At 41.2% G+C, this 20,977-nt stretch overlaps 1 protein-coding gene across 2 annotated transcripts in view; it reads right to left on the bottom strand.

Moving 5' to 3' along the window:
- Positions 1 to 1,507: 1,507 nt before the first annotated feature.
- Positions 1,508 to 20,977, bottom strand: part of LOC104408099 (LIM and senescent cell antigen-like-containing domain protein 1) — a 36,354-nt gene continuing 16,884 nt past the window's right edge. For both annotated transcript variants that reach the window (XM_010017584.1, XM_010017583.1), the window contains exons 2-10: positions 18,867 to 19,026; positions 11,753 to 11,819; positions 9,523 to 9,643; positions 8,650 to 8,799; positions 7,320 to 7,470; positions 6,422 to 6,514; positions 4,748 to 4,796; positions 2,572 to 2,647; positions 1,508 to 1,735 (exon numbers count right to left, since the gene is read on the bottom strand). In XM_010017584.1, coding sequence (XP_010015886.1) covers positions 1,621 to 1,735; positions 2,572 to 2,647; positions 4,748 to 4,796; positions 6,422 to 6,514; positions 7,320 to 7,470; positions 8,650 to 8,799; positions 9,523 to 9,643; positions 11,753 to 11,819; positions 18,867 to 19,026 — 982 coding nt within the window. In that variant the 3' untranslated portion in view covers positions 1,508 to 1,620. The remainder of the gene's footprint in view (positions 1,736 to 2,571; positions 2,648 to 4,747; positions 4,797 to 6,421; positions 6,515 to 7,319; positions 7,471 to 8,649; positions 8,800 to 9,522; positions 9,644 to 11,752; positions 11,820 to 18,866; positions 19,027 to 20,977) is intronic.

The raw sequence follows: 20,977 nt of genomic DNA on the forward strand, positions 1-20,977 counted from the left end.
AAAACCCAGCGACTATGCCAATGCAGAAAAGACTAAGAAGAATCAAGCTGTTCTTTATATAACAAACTGCAGTTTCTTTCATGAACCTAAGAACTAACTACAGTGGGAAGGGCACGTCCCCTTTAAATCAGGATAATAACGAAGTACTTACAGACAGTCACAGGTAAAAGCATAAGGAAACAAGGGAGCCTAGTTGCTTTCCCACCCGTCTCAAGCACTCATTTAAGAGAGGTGATACAAGATTTAATAACATAGCCTTTATTGAGGACACTGGAAAGCAGGCATTTTAAAGCAACTAATTTTTCATAAACGGAAAAGAAAATATTACTTCTTATAATGTAATTACATAACATCTGTTTAAGTCACTAATATATAAAAAATAATAAGAATAATAAAAAAAAGCACACTTCATAATGTACCATCAAGAAGTTCTAAGTAACTGTATTTTCTATAAGAAAGGGAAAAATAAAATAGATTTGCATGGACAGAAGTCAATAGTATAAAACAATTAAATGTATGTTATAAGGAATTCTGATGATTTGTGAGCTCAGTTCTTGAGGATGGCTATAGAAGTAGATCCTAGCAGGATCAAACCTTGTATATTTACACCCTTAGGTGTAAAAGTAATATTGCCAGTTCACTGAAATACACACTTTCAGTACTGTTCTGAAAATCAATGAAGCCTAGAAGCTAAATTTTAAGCTCAGGTGTTCACATTTGAAATAAAATATTTCTCACATCCTGTATAATTAATGTTACCTTTTGAAAATACCTTGTATATATTTCTGCATAAAAATATGAAATAAAAAATAAAACTATATATATATATTTAATAGAACACTGTTATGTAAGGTCCAGCAGAATAAGGCACAAAAAGTAAATAGAAGGCAAAAGCATATATAAAAGTTAATGTGTTATTTTGAGTGGAATATCGCAAAATTCAAGTAGTTCTGAGTATGCTCGTTTCTTGCAATAGGAATACGTATTTTATATAGGTATTTCATGCTAAGCCTGATGCACAAAGATTCATCATGTAAGCATAATCTATAAGAAGTAGGTCATTTGTATAGTGACTGTATTTAGAAATCTGATCAAACCATCTGAAACAAGGCTCCTTAATGAGACAACTTGGCCTGAAATCCAAGTATAGATTTTTCCAACACGGAGAAGTGTGTCGGATTCTTGCCCAAGTCACTTGAGCACATTTTGTGTACATGCTTAATATGGAGTTTAATACTTTCATCAATATAAATGACAATACACGCCCCTAAAGTTGGACACATTTGCACAATTTCTTTTCACAGGTATTCACAAGCAAATTCTCCCTGTAAAATTCCACAGAGACGACTGTGCAGAATGGGCCACCTGCATCAGTTCAACTGCATTGTCAGGGTCAGAAACCTTTCAGGTGAGCAGGTATTTAATTTAGTTCAGAAGTACAGTCTGTTTGCCAACAAATAAGCATACATGTTCTCAGGTAGAAAACAGAGAATCTTAAGACAATTTCATTCAAAGGCATACATCACATTTGTTGCCTGCCTGCAGCCTCAAAACAGCCCCATTCCCCCCAGGTAATATATATAGGATTTTCACAAAGGAGGAGGAGAGCAGATGAAGTCTTTACTTCCTTCCCAAAGTTTCAGCTAGTTTCTTCAGTCTTTTCTTCAGCTCTAGGGGAAACTTCTCGTAACACTTTTTGCAGACAGGCTTCATGTCAAACTCAACAAATTTATTCCTAAAATGACACAGCAAAAACCAGACAAAGTTTTAGCATCAGGGACAGTGAAAAATACATTTTAAAAGTACACTATTAAATGTGCATAGGCAAAAAATTACAACTGCAATTTAGACATATCTGTGAAGTTACTTTTACAAGGTTATACACTGTAGGCAGTGATTACAAGTACCCTGTTGAGTAAGTTATGCACTTTATACCCAAATGCCCATATTTATTAACTGTGGCATTTGAAAAGCCTTCAAAACCTAACTGCAGAGCTGTACAGACTAAACGTAAGATAATGGAATAACAAGTTAAGATTTCAAGTTGCAGTTGTGTGAAAAATATTTTCATTTTGCATGCCATAAATTCATGCAAGAAAAAAATAGAAGCATCCTTAGCACTGACCAAAGAAGAAAGGAGCAGAGATGGTGGTGAGAAGGAAAAAAAGTTTACAAACAGATTGGCTTTTTCTTTTTCTGCTTCTCTTTATCCTTTGCTTCACGTTCCCGTTTGGCAAGTCGTCGCTTAAATTCATCTGGCATTTTCTCATAACAGTGTTTGCAGACAGGTTTTAGATCAATCTCAACAAACTTATCCCTTTAGAGTTAAACACAATAAAAATAAAGGACAGAAAAGGAGAAGAGTTAAGAAGACTAAGTGAAGGAAGACCTGAACAAAGAGCTGAACAAGATGTAAATTACTAAGTGGAGCAAGAAGAAGAAAGATGCACATGTTTTCTCAATGCTGCTTTTATGTTTTTCATACCGTACAGTTACACTATAGGAACATCTACACTCTGAAGATAAACACTGGTATATTTGAAGGCATCGCTCTTTTATTGATAAACTTACTTGAGTGTTAACTTAGTGTTGCAAGTAGAACAAGCGAAACAGTTCACACACCATGCCTTATTCAGAGCAGACACAACTAGGTGATGGGGAAAAAAAAGAAATCATTAACATCACAAAAAAACCCCAAACCAAAAAAGAAGTTATTACAGGAATTTTTAAGCTCACATGTTCATGAGGCCTGAAGAACAGAGTGGAGTGTAGCAGGACTGTGAGCATTGATAAAGCTGAGGCAAGACCTGTTTAACCTCCTTCTGCCTCCTGTTTTTTGCCTCCACCTCCTCTCATACCATACTGACCTCAGGTGAGGCTGTGTTTCCAACTTCATCAGGAAACTTTTTCAGCTGAAGAGCAATCCAGCAAAAGTGTATTTATGTTTTCATTTGTTTTCATTTCTCAGGTCCAGCTCAGACTGCAGGGCCATCAACAGTAGCACTCGCACAGCCCAAGAAATAACATGAAGCCAGCAGTCAGGACACTGCTGGTAAATCAGCACTATCAAGGTGAAAACATCTATGGATTCATGGAGTAAATTACTTGATCAAGATAAACTTGGATATAGTTTTATTCTTTGCTTTGGAAAGAAAGGAAGTATTTTCCCTTTGTTCTGTATCTCAATCCATTTTCCGTTCTCCCTCTTTTTCGATATACCTTCTCAGTTTTCCCTGCCAAATGGGTCTCTCTTCTTAATCTAAGTTAGAGGATGCAGGACAACAGTCTTCTCATAAAATATAGTATTTTGTCAACAACAAACAGAACCAGAGCATTATCATGCAGAGCTTTTTTCCTGCACTATGGGGCAAGCATGTCCACAGATGCAGTTATTCCACTGCTTGCCAAAACAGTGCTAGTCAGATGAAAGTCTTTGCTCCCAAGCAACAGTCATAGACTCTCAAAAAAATGCTGCCATGGACGTCTGTTTCACCAGTCAGAGAGAGAACAATACTGGATAATCATAATTTGTGACAGCAGTGTCAAATTTGGGTGCATAAATGAAAGAAGAACTGAAGACATACACTGAAAATCAAGAAATGACTGCATTATACATTATTGTGCTCATTTCCAGAGAGACCAAAACATACAACATGGGTGTTGGATAATAAGGTGAAAGGTTAGAATCATACAGAGATGTATTTATGGGTCAAAATGGATTTATTCATTCACCTCAAGTTCCAGTTGTGCTCATTTTTGTAGAATCTTACTGAAGATGAGGACACTGTTTCCTCTAAAGTGTTTTGGATTGTTGTTCTGCAGCTCCAGTCCAGAAAATGTGGGGAAAGCACATCTCTGGAATGTTAAGTCTCACCCTATAGTTACATGACTACAAACTAGTTTATGTCTCTTTTTACATGCTAGAGGCTTCCTCCTACTTTGCTAATGGCTTTGGCTTAGGCTAACATTAGTATTATAGTATTTACTTCAGGCAGGGCTAAATAAGCACATAATGTTGCATTATTTCAGGTAGAATAATTTGCTTTTGGCATTTTATCATAGCCGGTTGTCCCAGAAAAACCACAAAACCACACCTCCCCTCAAAAAACAACAACCAAACAAACAACAAACCCCCCAAAAAACTTAAACTGTTTGCTTCCAGTTGTGCCTTTACAGGTCATATCTTTCCAAGAATGACCTTTACTGGTTTTGTGACATTATCATCAGCCTAGATTTCAAAACACAGGTGCCTGTGGTACTCTAGGAACCAAACTGACGTAACGGGAAGTAGGCACTTTTTTAAAAGTCCCTTAGATCACCCACCCATGTCTTTCAATATCTAAATACTTTTTCATATTTGGTTCATGATCCCTAAACTCGTTTGAGGAGATGCCTGTGTAGTCATTCTCACCATTGCATGTGTCCTATTTGGAAGTTGGTGAGGCAGGAAGCCACTTCTGTGCATCTCCCAGCATTCCTGGCCTTTGCATGTCAATAAGGGGTTTCCAGTTGACCAGAGTTCTGTTCAGACACTGAGTGGTCTTCTACTGTCATGAAATGCTTGCTGTAAAGTTTTCCTACCATTTGGTCTCTGGCTAATCAGCTCTAACCTAATCTCTGATCAAGAGAATGGTTCGTTTTGTTTTAATGAGAACAATCAAGGATTCAACAGGGGGCTGCTTTCCCTTCTACTTTTAAAGAGAAATTCCATCAGAAAGGAACATTAAGGAAACAGAAAAGTGCTTACCATCTCCTTCAATCACACGGTTGCAATGGAAACAAACATCACCAAATAGCTAAAGAGGAAAGAGAAGTGACAGATTTTTAATGCAATGATTTTATCAAGGGGAACTTCTCAAACTAACAAAATATTTCAGCTGATGGGCACAGTATTTCAGTAAAATAAAGAGAATGCTGGCAAGTCTGGTCTGGTTTTCCAAGTACACTTTGCATTATATCATCACAAAAAGTCTTTACAATATTAAAGATGAAAACATTTGCTTACCTCTGATCAATTCTGTTTTGTTTTAACATTTCTCTAATCCCAAGCATTTGAAATACAGCAGTTAGTGTCACATATGTGTTGTTACTAATCAGCCAGTTTAACATTTGGAGTTATATGCATGACTAGAACATTTGTTTCTGGCAAAAATTAAGGAAATGTTATTTTTATTTAAAAACAAAAAAAAGGAGAAGGGGGAAAAAAAAAGAGGAAAATTTAGGCCAAAAATTATTCATTCTATTTCAGGGCTTAACATTTGTCCACAATTTAACAATTAAGAAGTGCCCAAAGTTTCATGTCTTTTTTTCTAACTGTAGAAGTTAACCTAGTAAAAGACGTCCACTCTACATACAGCTCCTGTCTGGGATCTGCGGTTGCCCCATCATGGCTGCAACATGATTACTACTAATATCATGGCATTTATTGTCTACAAGTACGCCAGCAACTTTTCAATCATCTGCCCTTCATCACTGACAAAGTAAGAATCCATCTGTAATTAGCAAGTGCCTTACAACTCCCAGATATAACACTTACTCTTGTATTTATACAAATGAAGAGGTGGACATGACACAGTGCTGACGGCTTCCAAATAAAAAAGGTCTATGCATCATGATGCAGGAATACACAATAAGGGAGTCTGGAGAGAGATGATTGAGTCCTTCCCTGTGAGGGTGGTGAGGCACTGGGACAGGTTGCCCAGAGAAGCTGTGGCTGCCCCATCCCTGGCAGTGTTCAAGGCCAGGCTGGACGGGGCTTGGAGCAACCTGGTCTAGTGGGAGGTGTCCCTGACCATTGCAGGGGGTTGGAACTAGATCGTCTTTAAGGTCCCTTCTAACCCAAACCATTCTGTGATCGTATGATTCTATGGTATAGAATCCTATATAAATCCAAGTGGTCACTAGGTGGTGTCATCTAACAAATTTAGTCTTTGCAGTCTTCAGCAACCTAATGAATGACTTGGGTGAGTCGGTGTGTGTGTGTTAACACACAGTCACCGTAGAGCAGCAGCTGTAGGGAACATTAGGGACATTAGTCACTAGGGCCTTATCTTAAACCACAGCTACTGAGTGGCAAATATACTTTAGCTTCTTGGGAGCCCATTATCTGCTATGGTCTCCCAGACATATAGAAGCTCGTAACAGCTCTACTTAAGTACCACTACGCTTGAAGAACAACTCTGTACTGATTGTCTTGGTTATCCTTTGTGAAATACCTGCAGTTTCCTTTCTCAATACCAGACCAGTGTATAGAGAAACCCATCTGAATTAACTGCAACAGAACACCTGCTAATTGGCATTACACCCACAGGTGCCTGTAAGAGAACAGAAGAATGTCTGTCCATGGTTTTCCATCTCTACGTAATAAAACCAATTCATGAGTTCACCAATTAACACCATTTTAAAAAATACTCAACCTTACCTGGTTGTAGTGGGTTTCACAATACGCCAAGCCTTTTCTCTCGTAATGACGATGACCCAGGAATGGCTTTTCACATTTTGCACAAACAAAATGCTACAGAGAAAATTACACAGAATTTTTTTATTATTATTTGGAAGTAATGGTATCTTTTCTGAAAGCAAACCAACCAAACCCAATGCTGAACATTACTGAAGTCTACTGAGCTAGCTGTGCCATCTTGAAAAAGAAAATTAAAACTTTCTTGTTCCTACATTTAGACCACTAAAATAATGTTCCTTTTAATGTCTTCAAGATTTCAATCCAAAAGTTACAACAAGAAAAAAACAAGCAAAGGGATTCTCATATGTTATCAATGAACAGAATGAAGAGATACTAAATTGTTGATCATTTGCAACATGATTACACTCTTGTGAAGACAACAAAAGGAATAAACTGTTTATCTTTCTGAATTCAATTGAAGATGTGGAACTAAGTCTTGTACACACCCTTGAAACACAAACTTTCACATAAAGTGCTTCAGAGATATTTACATGGCAGGTGCCTATGGAAGAGGTAAGGGTATTATGGTGCTCAGTAACATTACAGTTGACACAGAATTTTAGTGCATTTCCACTCATACTACTTCATGCTCTGAAATTTTCTATTGAAAAGACCTCACAGTGCTTCCTTTGATAATTGCTTTTAGTTTCACAGTCAAAGCTCTTTGTAAGGTAGGAAATAACTCCTGTTTTGCCATGGAAGACCAACCACAAGAAGGCTGAAAACAGGATTAGAAGGCATTTACTAATCATTGCTGCATACTTTGCTAATCCTTTCATTGAAATTGATCAGCAAAATCACAGATAAGTATGTTAACATTTATGTTCGTAAAAGACAACCTGTATCATCTGATGTTTACCTCCACATGCCATTGTTTGCCCATTGCATTCACCACACGGCCCTCAATTGGTCTCCTACATGCCCCACAGATGGGGACGCCCATTTTGTCATGGCAGGGTAAGCAGTATAATTCTCCCTTCAACTCACGAGCATCAGCAGTAAGTTCCTTCCTGTTCAAAAGTTCATTAATTGAGAACATGAGTAACAGCACTGAACAATGTCAACTCCTGAGAGTTTCTGAAAAGAAAAAAGTAACTTTCAACATTTTAGAAATTGTATCTGTCCTACAGTAATGCAGCAGCATCAAATATGACATAGTTCAACACAGTTCGAGACTGATCACAATAAACTGAGAATGGGCTGCACAGTGAGAGGCACTAAGGCACTAAGTCTCTGGAAACCGCAGCTGAGCTATTGGCATTCTGCATTCTGGTTATGTGGCACATGTGTGTGTGCAAGCTGCAGACGTGTCTGGTCTATATACTGGCAATCTTATCACCGGTTTATTTTAGATTTGTGTAGCTGTAACTGAAAGTAAAACATAGTCCTCTACATCTAGGTACATTTTCCTTGTATCAAACTTCAGAGAAAGAAAACTATGGACTCAAATGAGCTAACTATGTTTATTCATTGCCCTTGTATACTCTACTTTCTACTAATTTGCATGGTTAGAGTGCTGAGAACACCTAAACTTTCAGTGTGACCATACTCACTAATGCTATCAGCTGGTTGCCACTGACACAACTACACATGTCGTTATTCAAATCAGTCTTTGCTATGGCAACGAAATGGTAGCTTCCTTTGCACCAGAAATAAACAACTAATAATCCATGCTACATCCTACAATGCTCCATGGGCTGTGCATCAGTGCAGTGCAAAAATGCACAGCTTCATGGACTGCAGTTGCAGAAGCTGGTAAAATGAGATGGGAGAAAGCGTCTAAGAAAAGATAAGTTTTAAAAGGAGAGAACAAAGTTTGTGTGCCACTCAACTAAAAAGAAATAACACAGGCAAGATAGTAACTCAAGCAGCCAAAGAGGACCACTTTTATTCCTCTCATAGCAGAATAACAAGCTACCCTTCTGCTACTGCAGAAACCATTTTCTCTGTCCATACTTTGTATTTTGTAAGGTACCACCTTGTCCAATCTTTCTTTACTCCCTGACAGGTTGGTTGAACTCAAGGTCCGACTCCACCTTCCCAAAGGCAGTAACACACACCTAGCTGCAAGGCACCCAAACCCCACCCCTGTTGCCAGCTGTACGGGAGAGGTTTTCACTTTAAGATGTAAATTGATGAAGCAAATAAAGCCAGCATTTTCCCGTTTCCCTTCGCGGAACTCGAGTTACCCGCAGTTCGCACAGTTGAAATGATCAGGGTGGTAAGGATCATTTTTGAATATGAGAGGCTGTTCGTCAATAATGGCGTGGCACTTCTGGCAAATGTACTTTCCCAGGCCTCTGGCTTTTTCCCTGTTATGGCAAGGACGGCAGAGATGTCTGAAACAGCATAAAAACAGAGAGGTAAGTACTGGTACCAGGTACTACAGTGCAAACTATAAGCCAAAGTTTTATTAGAACCTCCTTTCAATCAGCCTTTTTTGGAGGGAAGTATACTTTGAAGTGACTTCCTAGCTAGATAAACCAAGTTCATAAGAGGCAGGGCAATCTTTTTCTCTTCTGTCACTACAGGAGCCTCATTTGAGTTTAAGCTGTGCTGAAACAAATTTTGCTATAAATTCTTGTATTATACATATGAAGCCAACGTCTGTAAAATTCACCTGTCAAACATTCGTCTGATCACAGCTGGTGAAAATATCCTGCTCTGTGAAGGTTCCCACTGAACTTAAAGCAATTATTAATAAATAGGTGCTAAACAAGACCAAAATTGGAAACCTAAGTTGAAAAAAGAAAGTACAAAATTCTATTAAAAAAATAAAGACAGTGCTTCTGTAACTGAGTATTTTCTCTCTTATTAAGCATAACAATGGCCCCAAAATGTCACTATGTTTGCCAAGAAACCTGATGTTAAAGCAGGTAACTGTTAATATTTAAAGTGTGTATTCTAAGATAACCATTCTTAGTTTTGTCATGCACTCTTAGACCTTTTCCCCACAAAAGATGCTTCAGTTATTCCAACTCAGCTGGAAAGCTTCAGGAACCAAAACCTCTCTTACTTAATTTTATTCATGACCGTTAGCAGAAGGAAGGGTGAAGATCTACCTGCCAGCATTCTTGACAAATCCAATATCAGCCAATACTTGTTGGCAGATATCACAGCAGAAGCACTCTGGATGCCAGCTATTGTTCATAGCTTTAATAACACGACCAATAATGAACTCACCTGTAAGAAATACAACACCAGGATGTAAAATACCATGCTAGACAAAGTTAAAACCAACCCACAACAGAATTGCCAGAATGACAACATCCTCCTCTTCCTCCCCCCCCCAAATCTGGTGGGATACATTGCTTTCAGTATCATAGTTCTGGTTCTAAACTCTGGTGTTTGAGTTTGTTTGGGTTTTTTTGCTATGGGTCAGAAGAAAACATCCTTGCTGACGAAGGACCTTCTATTCTTTACAGACAGACAAGCCCTTCTACATGCACACTCTATCCTCTCTCTGCAACCATCCTTTATCAGTCCCTTTTCTGTTTTTACTTATCTGCTCTCAAGCTGTTAAGAAACATATGGAGTTCTTTATGTAATATGTCTCTCTTGTGCCCTAATCATCTTTCTCCTTTTTTCTAAGAAGATGACAGCTTTATCATGTACATCATAGAGGTTTCTACTCCACTAGGACCAAGCCTTGAAGAGGCTCTATGCTCAAAGCACAACATAACTGGGCTTGGGTGGCTATGGATCTCCTGCAAGAAACCTCCTGTGGATTCAAAACGCAGAGCTGCAGTGAAGCTGCAGAACAGTCGATCTAACACACACAGCTTCTGACCTACCACAAGGAGTCCTGTCCTGCAAGGCATTAAAAAATAGCATGAAAATCACTGTTTCGCATGCACAGTGTGCCTGTATCACACAGGCAGTGGAGCTATGTCCACCATACACAGGATCCAGTCGTTCCCTATGTGGACACTGTAGCCAAGGCCCCTGAGCAGTACAAAGGCTCTGCGTAAAATGCATTGGGATCAGCTACCAAGTGCTGTGGGAGGCTGAGTCCTGGCCTTGGAGAATACAACTCCAGCAGCTGCCAAAGGGAAGCGATCGGGCAGGTAACTGATGCAGACGGTAACATCGGGCATGAGGCTCTGTGGCATTCCCATGAAGTCATAGCTTTTCAAGAACAAAACCCCACAGACTCCAGAAATGTCAGGAATGCTCGAGGCCTCATCGCTGACAACAGGCATGTCCATTTTGGCTGTGCTTACTAAATCCAAGCAGTGGCAAAGCCCAGCTCTGTGCAGGACCTTGATGATGTTTCAAGGAAGCTGGTGCTACAAGGAGCCAGGGCAGGAGAAATGGGAGCTGCGCCAGCTAGGCGAGAGAAACCCTGGAGATAGGTTGCGTAGCTCCTCAGAAATCATCACCAACCCATTTCTTCCTCTTCTGCTTGCTCACATCTGCGGCTTTAAATTCAAAGGTCCATAACATTTGCTTCCCTCTCCCTTGGTGTTAACTCCCTCCTTCCACACAGTGAAAGGCCTCACTGAGGTAAGTGAAAACCGTAGTGCCTTGCCAAGGTGCCACAGGAACACAAGAGCTTCCAGACTAGTGGAAACAATAGCCAAGTAATGACTTCCCAGCCCTGCCCAAGCACAATGTGTCACACGCGGGGAAGGAAAAAAACCTTTGCAAATGATTACAGCACAGCAGACACGCAAGCATTTACATCAACAGTGGCAAACAAAAAGCAGCCCTTGGTGTTACATAGGGTGGACATTAGATGCTGAAGCCTTAAAGGTAAATACAACAGGGGACCAGCTGACCATCATTTGATTATAACACTAAATGCTGAAGGCTGTTGCTGCTTCTGTGGGGAGCTGGACGGCATGGATGTATTACAATGTGTCAGAGCAGATAACAAACACTTGTTGCAGGGTTTCAACTGCATGAGAAGGGCCAAATATGATCACATGCAGATGTACAGATATATATAATCAGGAGTCATGAATGGTGTATATAATCACCATAATAAAGAACAGTCTGTTCACTGGATCAACACCTAATTAACTAAATTACCTAATTAAGTAAGCAAAATACCTAACCAAGTAAGCAAACTTTTTCTGCTTTTGCTTTTTTTTACATCATATTGTTTGATGACCTTTAGGAAAAGCAGCTTCCCAAATTGTCTGAAGTTTAGTTCATTCTGGAAGTTCAGATGCTCAGCAGCACAGAGCCATCTCCCGGAGAACACACACACAGGGGTTGCACCTCTTCCCCTTGTGACGTTCCCGTTTGTGATCAGTGTTAAGTGTTTCACTTCAACGTAAAACTTACCACATTGATGGCAGCAAGGGGCAAAAAGCATTTGAAAATCATGTTCACAGTACTTCCTCCCTTCAAACTACAAATGGAAAAAAAAATCTGAGTGTTAGAGGAATGAAGAGCATGCCTGTAAAATAAATGCTGTATGTAACACACCAGTTTGTTTCCAGATGCAAGTGGGTAGTAAAACATGAGAGGCTGCACAAAAAAACCAGACCATGTGCTAGGCATTAAATCCATCCACCTTAATTCAGCTACTACAACGCACATAGTGTTATTAATACACCATTCCTCTAATGCTGCTCAGAGTGTAAGGCATTTTCCGTCACCCATTTACATCACGAGACATCTGAATTTTGACAGACTGCTGAGCCTCTGATGCAACTGGGTAAATTCTGGGCAGGAAATTAGCTAACAAAAACCTCTCCTGGAGGGGAAGCATTTTCCCTGAACCTGTTTGATCTCTTCCCCACTCTACATTTCCTGCAGGAATGACCCAGCATAATGGAGGAAGTAAGTATGGGGGGAGAAAAAACACCCAGGGACACAAATCCTTGCAATTTGCAGAGCAGCACAGCCAAAACATGAAAGGAAAACAGTTTTTTCCTTTATAATGCTTATTTTGTATAATCACAGAATCATTTAGGCTGGAAAAGACCCTTAAAATTGAGTCCAAATTTTAAGGAGCAAAGTTCACTACACCTATGTGATGATACAAGGAACCAGTCTCAAAGGGAGTTGGATCTGAATTTTATCACAGCTTAAAGAAGTTCAGATGCAGTTCAAGCTTGCATAGAAAAAAACCCCATATGGAGAAAAAAAGTTCTACAGCACTGCATCAGCAATTTAGCCAAAGAATATGTAAAAACATGCAGGCAAGTATGTCCTGAAAGTAAGCGAAATGTTTAGATACCTTCAAGGCACATCATTTTTAGACACAAATGCCAAGTAGCATGTCAAAACTAGATAGACAGTATTAATTATGCTATAATATGTTTGGATTTTAATGCCTTAGTTTAAAACAGTGGAGGGAGGGGGACAGCAGGAAACCCCACTCCTTTCTTTTTCCTGGGCCTAAGACAAAACAAAGCAAATAGCATAAAATACTAGCCACATTAAGTTTTGGTGGATGGAGAGAAAATACAGCAATGTGCTTCAAGATTACCTGTTTAATAATATTAAATTCCAAGGATTAAATACAATATAAGCATAGTAATTACTCATGCAAGTGGCAGGATGAGGATCTAATGAATGCTCTTGAGATCAGAAACTTAATTCCTTTGCCTGACCTGAATTGCACATTCTAAGAACAGAAAGACACATTTGATACAGACTCTTTCAGAAGTCCCTTCCAGCAATTTATCCAGTGGTTTTTCCAGTCTAAAACTCTAAAAAAGATTATTTTTTTAACTGGAGCTTTAAAAAAAACCAACAAACAAAACACAAAAATTGAGAGACAGAGTGCTGATATTCTCTCAAAAAGTAATGGGAATTATTGGGTTGTTGTGAGTTGTGCTTGCTTCCTGCCAGGTAAAATCCTTTTTAAACTGAAACAAAATCCGCCACCACATGTTGATCTGGGCAGACCAAACAGGTTTTTTTCCCCTGTGGCTTGCGTCAGGTAGGTTGGTTACCATTCAGCCTTGTTTATATTTTCAACCTTCTCAGTTCATTTGTGCTGCCTTTTGTGGATGACCCACAGCACGTACTTTAAAAGCAAGGTCATTTGATTGTTGTATTCTGGAGATCCCCGAGTTAAATGGCTCCGCATAGGACATTTCATCATGACATAACCTCCAGCTGATCTCCACGTTTTTAACTAACTTAGTGGAAAGACATGCACAAAACCTGAGTCTCTAAAGATGCTTTTTTTAAGGTAGTTTCTGGTAAAGCCCATTTTAAGAAAACACTCAAGGTGCAGCTGGAATAGAAACAAATCGGACAAGCACTGCACTGCAGCTGCAGCTTCCTTTAGTCTTCCTACAGGTTATTACAAATATCTCAGAAAAAGACCCAAACTGAAAGGAACTCTCTCTCATCTAGGAGATAAAAGTTACAGAATCATAGAATCAACTAGGTTGGAAAAGACCTTTATGATCATCAAGCCCACCTGTTCTCCCGGGACTGCCAAGTCCACCACTAAACCATGCCACTGAGGGGCTCATCTACACAGTTTTTGAACACTTAACATCTACACAGTTTTTGGAGTAATTCCACCACTCCCTGGGCAGCCTGTTCCAATGCCTGACTACCCTTTTGATGAAGAAGTTTTTCCTAATAGCCAGTCTAAACCTCCCCTGGTGCAGCTTGAGACTGCTACCTCTTGTCCTGTCACTTGTTACTGAGGAAACGAGATCAATCAGCCACCTCCTCTCTCCATCCTCCTTTCATAGAATCATAGAATCATAGAATAGTGAGGGTTGGAAAGGACCTTAAGATCATCTAGTTCCACCCCCCCTGCCATGAGCAGGGACACCACACACTAAATTGTGTCCCACAAGGCTCTGTCCAGCCTGGCCTTGAACACCTCCAGGGTTGGAGCATTCACAACTTCCTTTGGCAACCTATTCCAGTGCCTCACCACCCTCACTGTGAAGAACTTCTTCCTTATATTTAACCTAAAGTTCCCCTGTTTAAGTTTGAACCCATTACCCCTTGTTCTACCACTACAGTCCCTAATGAAGAGTCCCTCCCCAGCATCCTTGTTAGGCCCCCTTCAGATACTGGAAGGCTGCTATAAGGTCTCCGTGCCATTCCATTTTATTTGATTATTATGAGATTAATAATAACACTAGCAATAACAATAATAGTAACAACAATAATAATAGGTGATACAGATTCCCCAATTATAGCTCTTGTGAGTGGTCCATAAGGATTTTGCTGTACTAACTCTACTGTGGAATGCACCTCTCTAAATCCTTTTATCTCCCCCACCTCAGCACAGCGCAGAATGAGTTGGGCTTCTGAAAACACCCCAGCAAGAGACTCTTAATGAACAGATAGACCAGGGGTAAGACTCATCTCTCCTAACCTCTCCTGTCTGACAGTGATGTCCCCATGCTTCCCAGTGGGAAACACGGGCAGCTTCTAGCAGGGAGGAGCCATTCTTGGACCTGAGAATCATAGAATCATAGAATAGTTAGTGTTGGAAAGGACCTTAAGATCATCTAGTTCCAACCCCCCTGAATAACATCGGTTGGAGGAAATGCCCACTGACTGATTATAGTGGGGCCAACCTGTCCCTCCGAGCACAATGCCACTGGAGCTCTCCCTTTACCCAGCTGTTCTGCTATTAATACATTACTGTGCACTGCTACCTGTTGTAAGGCTGCAACAGCAGCTCTAGGGAATGAACAGCTTTCAGGCAGTGGAGTAAAAGCAGACCAGAATTGCTACCACTTCACATGTGACAGCAAAGCATGGTGAGTTTGGAAACTGCTGGCATGTGCTTGTTCTAATTTCTGTTCAGGCTGAGGGCATAAGAAAGCAAGCTAAACTGATAACACTGAGCAAACTGGAACATGTATCCTAGCAGCCCCTAACCCCAGTTCCCATGCAACATTAGGCACACAGCTCTCACTTACTCCCTTATGCAACAAGGCCAACACTGGCTGGATACAAACCTGTATTATCATTTCTACCATAAGCTGACAAGGACATCAGCAAAAATTCCTGCTACGCTGTGCAAACCCCAAGCTGTGCATGGGCACTGCTCTGTGTGCTCTGCCTGTGCCTGGCAGCGGCTCAGCCCCAGTGCCAGACCAGGTGAGCCGTGCTGATCCCTGCACGTGGCCTGGAGATATGTCCCATGGCACAGGAGACCCACATTGGTCTGACCAGCTCAGCCCCCACCCATGGAACACCCTGTGGAAGCTTATCACGGCAGCGCCTGACAGCAAACGTGATAAGCAGCTTAAAGACTACCTGGGGGAACTCTGCAAGGCTCGCAATAGGCAGGCGAAGAATACTTGGCTTCTCAATTGGTAAGAACTGGAAATCATTTCCAAAGAACACCAGCTTAGCTAAACCAGACACAGAATAAACACAAACTCATGCCGGGCAACCAGCAATGCCTGTGTTTACCCACAAAGAGCCTGCTCAGAAAGACATGTTACCTAGCCACAACTCCCTCCAAATGCATGATCTTCCCAAAGAGCACATTAAGCCAGTCTGAGGAAGATACTCCTTTCTGCTCATCTTTTCCAGTACTTCTTCTTGACAGTGATACAGACCATGTCAAGTCCTCAGAGCACTGTCAGCCACCTCCTGAGCATCGGCCAACCTAAGCCTACCCTCTACCAGCTTAGGGCTGTCCCTCCCTCTCCCCCAAATGCCGTCACCCAGTATGTTCTCGTCTCTCAGTACCCAGGTGCTGAATGACTGAAGAGCAAGCTGTGCCCTTGTCTATCCTTCTCCCTGAGCAGCACCACTAGAAAACATGTTGGGGTTTCCACTGCAATCATCTCACTGGCCTCTTCAGTGCTAAGTGAGAGTCCTTCTGGCAGCATGGTACACGTGTGGATACCTTCAAGGGTTCAGAGACAGAGGAGAAGGCCCTGCCAAAGACTTCCCAGCTGAAACAGCCCTGAAGGCATGAAGACTGGGACGGCATGGACACCACCAACCTGCCCACATGCTCTAGAAATGCCCTGGACAGGTCAGTATAGATGGGGGAGGAAGGGTGGGTTAAGATGTGTAAGCCATCACCGGAAGACTGTAAGCATACTTAAGCAGGCCAAAAGGTACCTCTCTCCAACAGCAGCAGAGAGACTTGCTGACATGGACAAAACCTTGTGGTGGACACCAGAAGGGCCAGAGGCACACTAGAAGGGCTAGAAGGGTGATGTGAAGTTCAAGTCACACACAAGTCTTTACATATTCATTTAATCCTCATCTATTATTTGACCTCTGCCAGCTGTGGCAAAAAATGTCCGGTCTCAACTGAAACTTTCCACTTTCTGTGTGACATTTCTCAAGAACAAAGTCTCTACCCAGCCTGAAAAAAAGCCCTAGTGACATTAACCAACACGTTTAGTACATGGGGCTATTTTCATTCCCAGAACAATCTACTGACACTCACTTCTGACTTACTGTCTTTAACAGGGAGCATCACCCTGCAATAAGAGAGTGCTCAAACCATTATGAATATGAATGTTAACAAGGTAGCAGTAGGAAGCAAAATGCCTGAATCCAGTATATCTAAACACCATCAGGACACTTGCCTCTGCCAAAGAGTTTCAGGGATGGCCACCTGTGAGCAACCACCTGGAGTAGGTGGAAAAGTAAGATTTTCTTGTCCATCCCCTAGGAGATACAGGCTGTGTACAGCAGGATTTCTCATACTTTTATATTTAACAAAGGACCGTTCAACTTTCTGAAAGAGGTCCTTGGAATGTCTCACTGTTTTTTTGAGTCAGAAAAAGGATGAATAAAGTACTCAGGTAGAGCAAATACATTTTATTAACACAACTACAAATACTTCAGGTTTAGAACATTCATATCACTTTACGCTTGCCTCAGATCTTACAGATCAGGATGGACTCTTTACCATGCCTGCAAGTAGGCAGCAGCTCAGTATATAACAATTGTAATGCAACACGTAAGTATCTAGGGGGTGTTTTGTTTTGTTTTAATTTAATTGCTCCTGCCTTGCAGCTCACCTTTTGATGTCTTACAGAACACTAGAAGCAACTTTACCACAACTTGTGCAACACTATCCCTACAGCAGTGAAAAGTCTTTTGATCCTAAAACAAGGTGAGAGAAAGAAAACCCCAGGAATCTCCTTTGCCACCTCTCTTCCAATCCACGCTTCTCCCTCATCACCATGTAATGTGGCTCTGTAAAATTAGAAATACTGCTGTGCTGTTGCCACAAGGATGGCACACTGCATGTGAGGGCATAGCATTGTGCTTTTAACACACTCCTCACCTCCCTTCTCAGATCACAGTATGACATAAACCCTGTAACCACTTACTGTAAATTGGACTACAAGCCACTTGAGTGAGACCTTATCTCTCAAACAGCAACTCCCTGTCTCACATCATCTATCCTTCCTTGTAAGAAATGCTTCAGGTTTTATGAGCTAGGCTATAGCTTTCACTAAAGCCAATTCATCCTTGAGATAGCTGAGCCACATCTGAATGCCCACAACAGTAGAAGGCAAAAGAAAATTACACTGGTATCAAAATACTCATCTGAGCTGAGGGCAATCTACCTGGGGCTGAGAAATATGAATGAGAACGGGTTTTAACCCTGGAAAGCATGCCAGAACTGCTCATTTTGAATACTCCACTTCGTTGAACCTAGAGTTGACCCTATATAGGCCCCATCTGGTTTGGGCTCTCTGCACACCCTGACGACAGCATGCTGACTTACCGTCATCTCTAAGTGCACCTATTCACATGCCATGCTGGCCTCACTCAACTCAGCGGTAAATCTCCTATGGACTGCAAGATGCTGGGGTTTCCCTCTATATGACTGTTCTCAAAGCAGTATGCTTTCTCTGTATTTCTGGTATGAAATCTGGAGAGGGATGTTTTACAAGGGCATGCAGTGACAGGACAAGGGGGAATGGTTTTAAACTGTCAGAGGGGAGATTTAGATTAGATACTAGGCAAAAATTCTTTACTGTGAGGGTGGTGAGGCCCTGGCACAGGTTGCCCAGAGAAGTTGTGGCTGCCCCATCCCTGGCAGTGTTCAAGGCCAAGCTGGGCAGGGCTTTGGGCAACCTGATCTAGTGGAAAGTGTCCCTGCCCATGGCAGGGGGGTTGGAACTAGATGATCTTTTAGGTCCCTTCCAACACAGACCATTTTGTGATTCTCTGTTGTATCAGATTCACTGATTTCAGAGGAAAAACTCTGTACTGACAGAGAAATCTCCACCAGTTTTTTTCTCAGCTCTGATCAAATTAGGCTACACATTAAATACGGTTATATATACTGAAGCCTTCCAAATTAGCAGAGAGATACTTCTGTGTTTTTCTCCCTCTTCTGGTCATATCCTTTTGGAACTCAGTTCTTGCCATTTGGACTTTCTAAGCTATTGATCTGCCCATAGCTACTTCTGCTATGGAATGAAGGCACAAGGCAAAGGCTGGGGGCAAGTGGGGCACTCTGGCTGCTCACCTCGTAGAAGAGCCCTTCGGGAAACTGCTGGAAGCACTGGGCACAGACGAAGCACTGCTCGTGGTACAGCTCCCCGTTGCTGTTGACAATTTTCTCCGCAGGGGCAAAGCCACCCCGGCAGCGCTCGCAGATGGCGTTTGCAAGCGCATTGGCCATGTTGCTGTTGTAAAGAAAAAAGAAGCAGAAAGAAAATTAGCCCAATTAGGCAACATTAGTCCAGTTAAGTTGTGGGACTCTCCCCCACTCCCCCCCCACCCCAAGCCAACTGCATCAGCCTAATGCTAGGCTGCCCAACTCAACAGAAGTTTTCAATGGATTTAATGACTTGTGTCATCCCCTCATAAACACAACTGACATTTCCCTCCGCTCCCAAACTCTTTGGAAACAAAACCCTGGCAACCCATTCTAGTAACTGTAATTAACTAAAAAAATCAAACTGAAATGTCGTTACTACAGAAGCATTTGCAGTTTTTTTTATAATGAGAAAAGGCAGGCAATTCAAAGAAGTACTATCAAAAATACATTAGAATTACAGAAAATGAGGGCAAATATTGACAAGAATTGAGGACTGGCATCACACAGGAAAACATAATTGGTAATTCCCAAATAATTCCTAATTCTACAATATACATAACAGCATTGGTTTGAAAGCTCTAAATAAGCAATGTGGAAGAGTGTACAATATCTAACCCAGCAGATATTACTGAAAACCAGAACAGGTAAACAACTATTCCTTACATATGCTCTGCAGAGCTTGAAGTCATTCTACAAAGTTAGTTTACAGTGACTGGATTTTTGGTTGGTTTATTAGGGTTCATCTGAGGGAACTCAGCTCACAATGTGCCGGTGTTGGTCCAGGGCCAAGGTAGAGGGTGGCAATTCTCTGGCTGCCCCACTGTGACCCACACCCAGGCCAACACAAGACAGCAAACCCATGCCAGGGATGCAAAAGAATACTCAAATAGCAACCTCAGTTGCTTCTCAAAGGCATGTGACCATACAATGACAGTGTGGTAGCTACAAACCAGAGAGGAATTAGCTGCTTCACTAGGACCATGTCCACATCCGCAGAAGAAGTACAGCTGTGTTTCAATAATTAAGGCCAGAAAAAGGCTCACTTGGTTTCTCCTTTGCAACCATCTTCTTACTCATATCTAGACTCTCACAGTTATGCCTTTCTGGATCAACTCTCTGCCATAATACCATTTGACAGCAGAGAGCAAATACAGAGTAATGGTCTAGTTTTGTTACAATCTGATGACAGCTAGCAATCAAACACCTATCTGGAAGCTTATTAAACAACTGAGATTATTTTAAACCCATGTGCACGCATGCACACATTTTGATACAGCTATCATGCTGTGCCTGTAAGTCAGAGCCCTCAGTCCTCTGCAAGATGCCAAGCCTTGCCTCCCAAGGGGATAGAAACTCTTGGTTCCCACCAGGTTCAATAGGAACTGAACTCATTCCTTTCACAGCAAGGAATGTGCTTTATCTGTTTCTTACATTGTCTCACAGAAGAGACCTATGCAAGGTCACATCTGACCAGTTATTATTAGCTTGCTTTTGCCCCACTCCCCTCTCTCTGGAGATCTTTGCAGAAGAGAAAACCAGTAACTGCTATACAAATATTCACTGCCCTCTCAGTGAAACAACAAGTGGGCAAATTTCACAAGAACAGGAGATGTATGTATCCCACACATAAGAGACAAGCCTATGGACACACTGCAGTGATTACACATATAAGCTGTGGTTAACTATAAAGATCACCAATATTTTCCTTAGATCATGTATGCTTTCCATGGGAAAAAGACCTCAGTCACTTCACCCATCAAACTAAATGAAGAACAATCACAACAGAAATTGGGATCTTTCATCATCACCTCAACACTCCTCGAGCACTAAGGATGTTAAGTGCTGCCAGACATAAAGTATAATCCAAGCAAAAAGATGAAACAAAGTTCAAAAATAAATGAAAACATAAAGCTTTCCTCCTCAGTGTGCAAAAGGACTTCACTTTGAAACACATCACGTATGTAAAACCAGCAATGTATGTAATACTTCTGCATTAGTGAAGCAATTTATCCATTTACCAAAAATAATAGGGAAAG

The sequence above is a fragment of the Nestor notabilis genome, unplaced genomic scaffold, assembly GCF_000696875.1.
Source record: "Nestor notabilis isolate BGI_N333 unplaced genomic scaffold, ASM69687v1 scaffold4007, whole genome shotgun sequence".
Lineage (NCBI taxonomy): Eukaryota > Metazoa > Chordata > Aves > Psittaciformes > Psittacidae > Nestor > Nestor notabilis.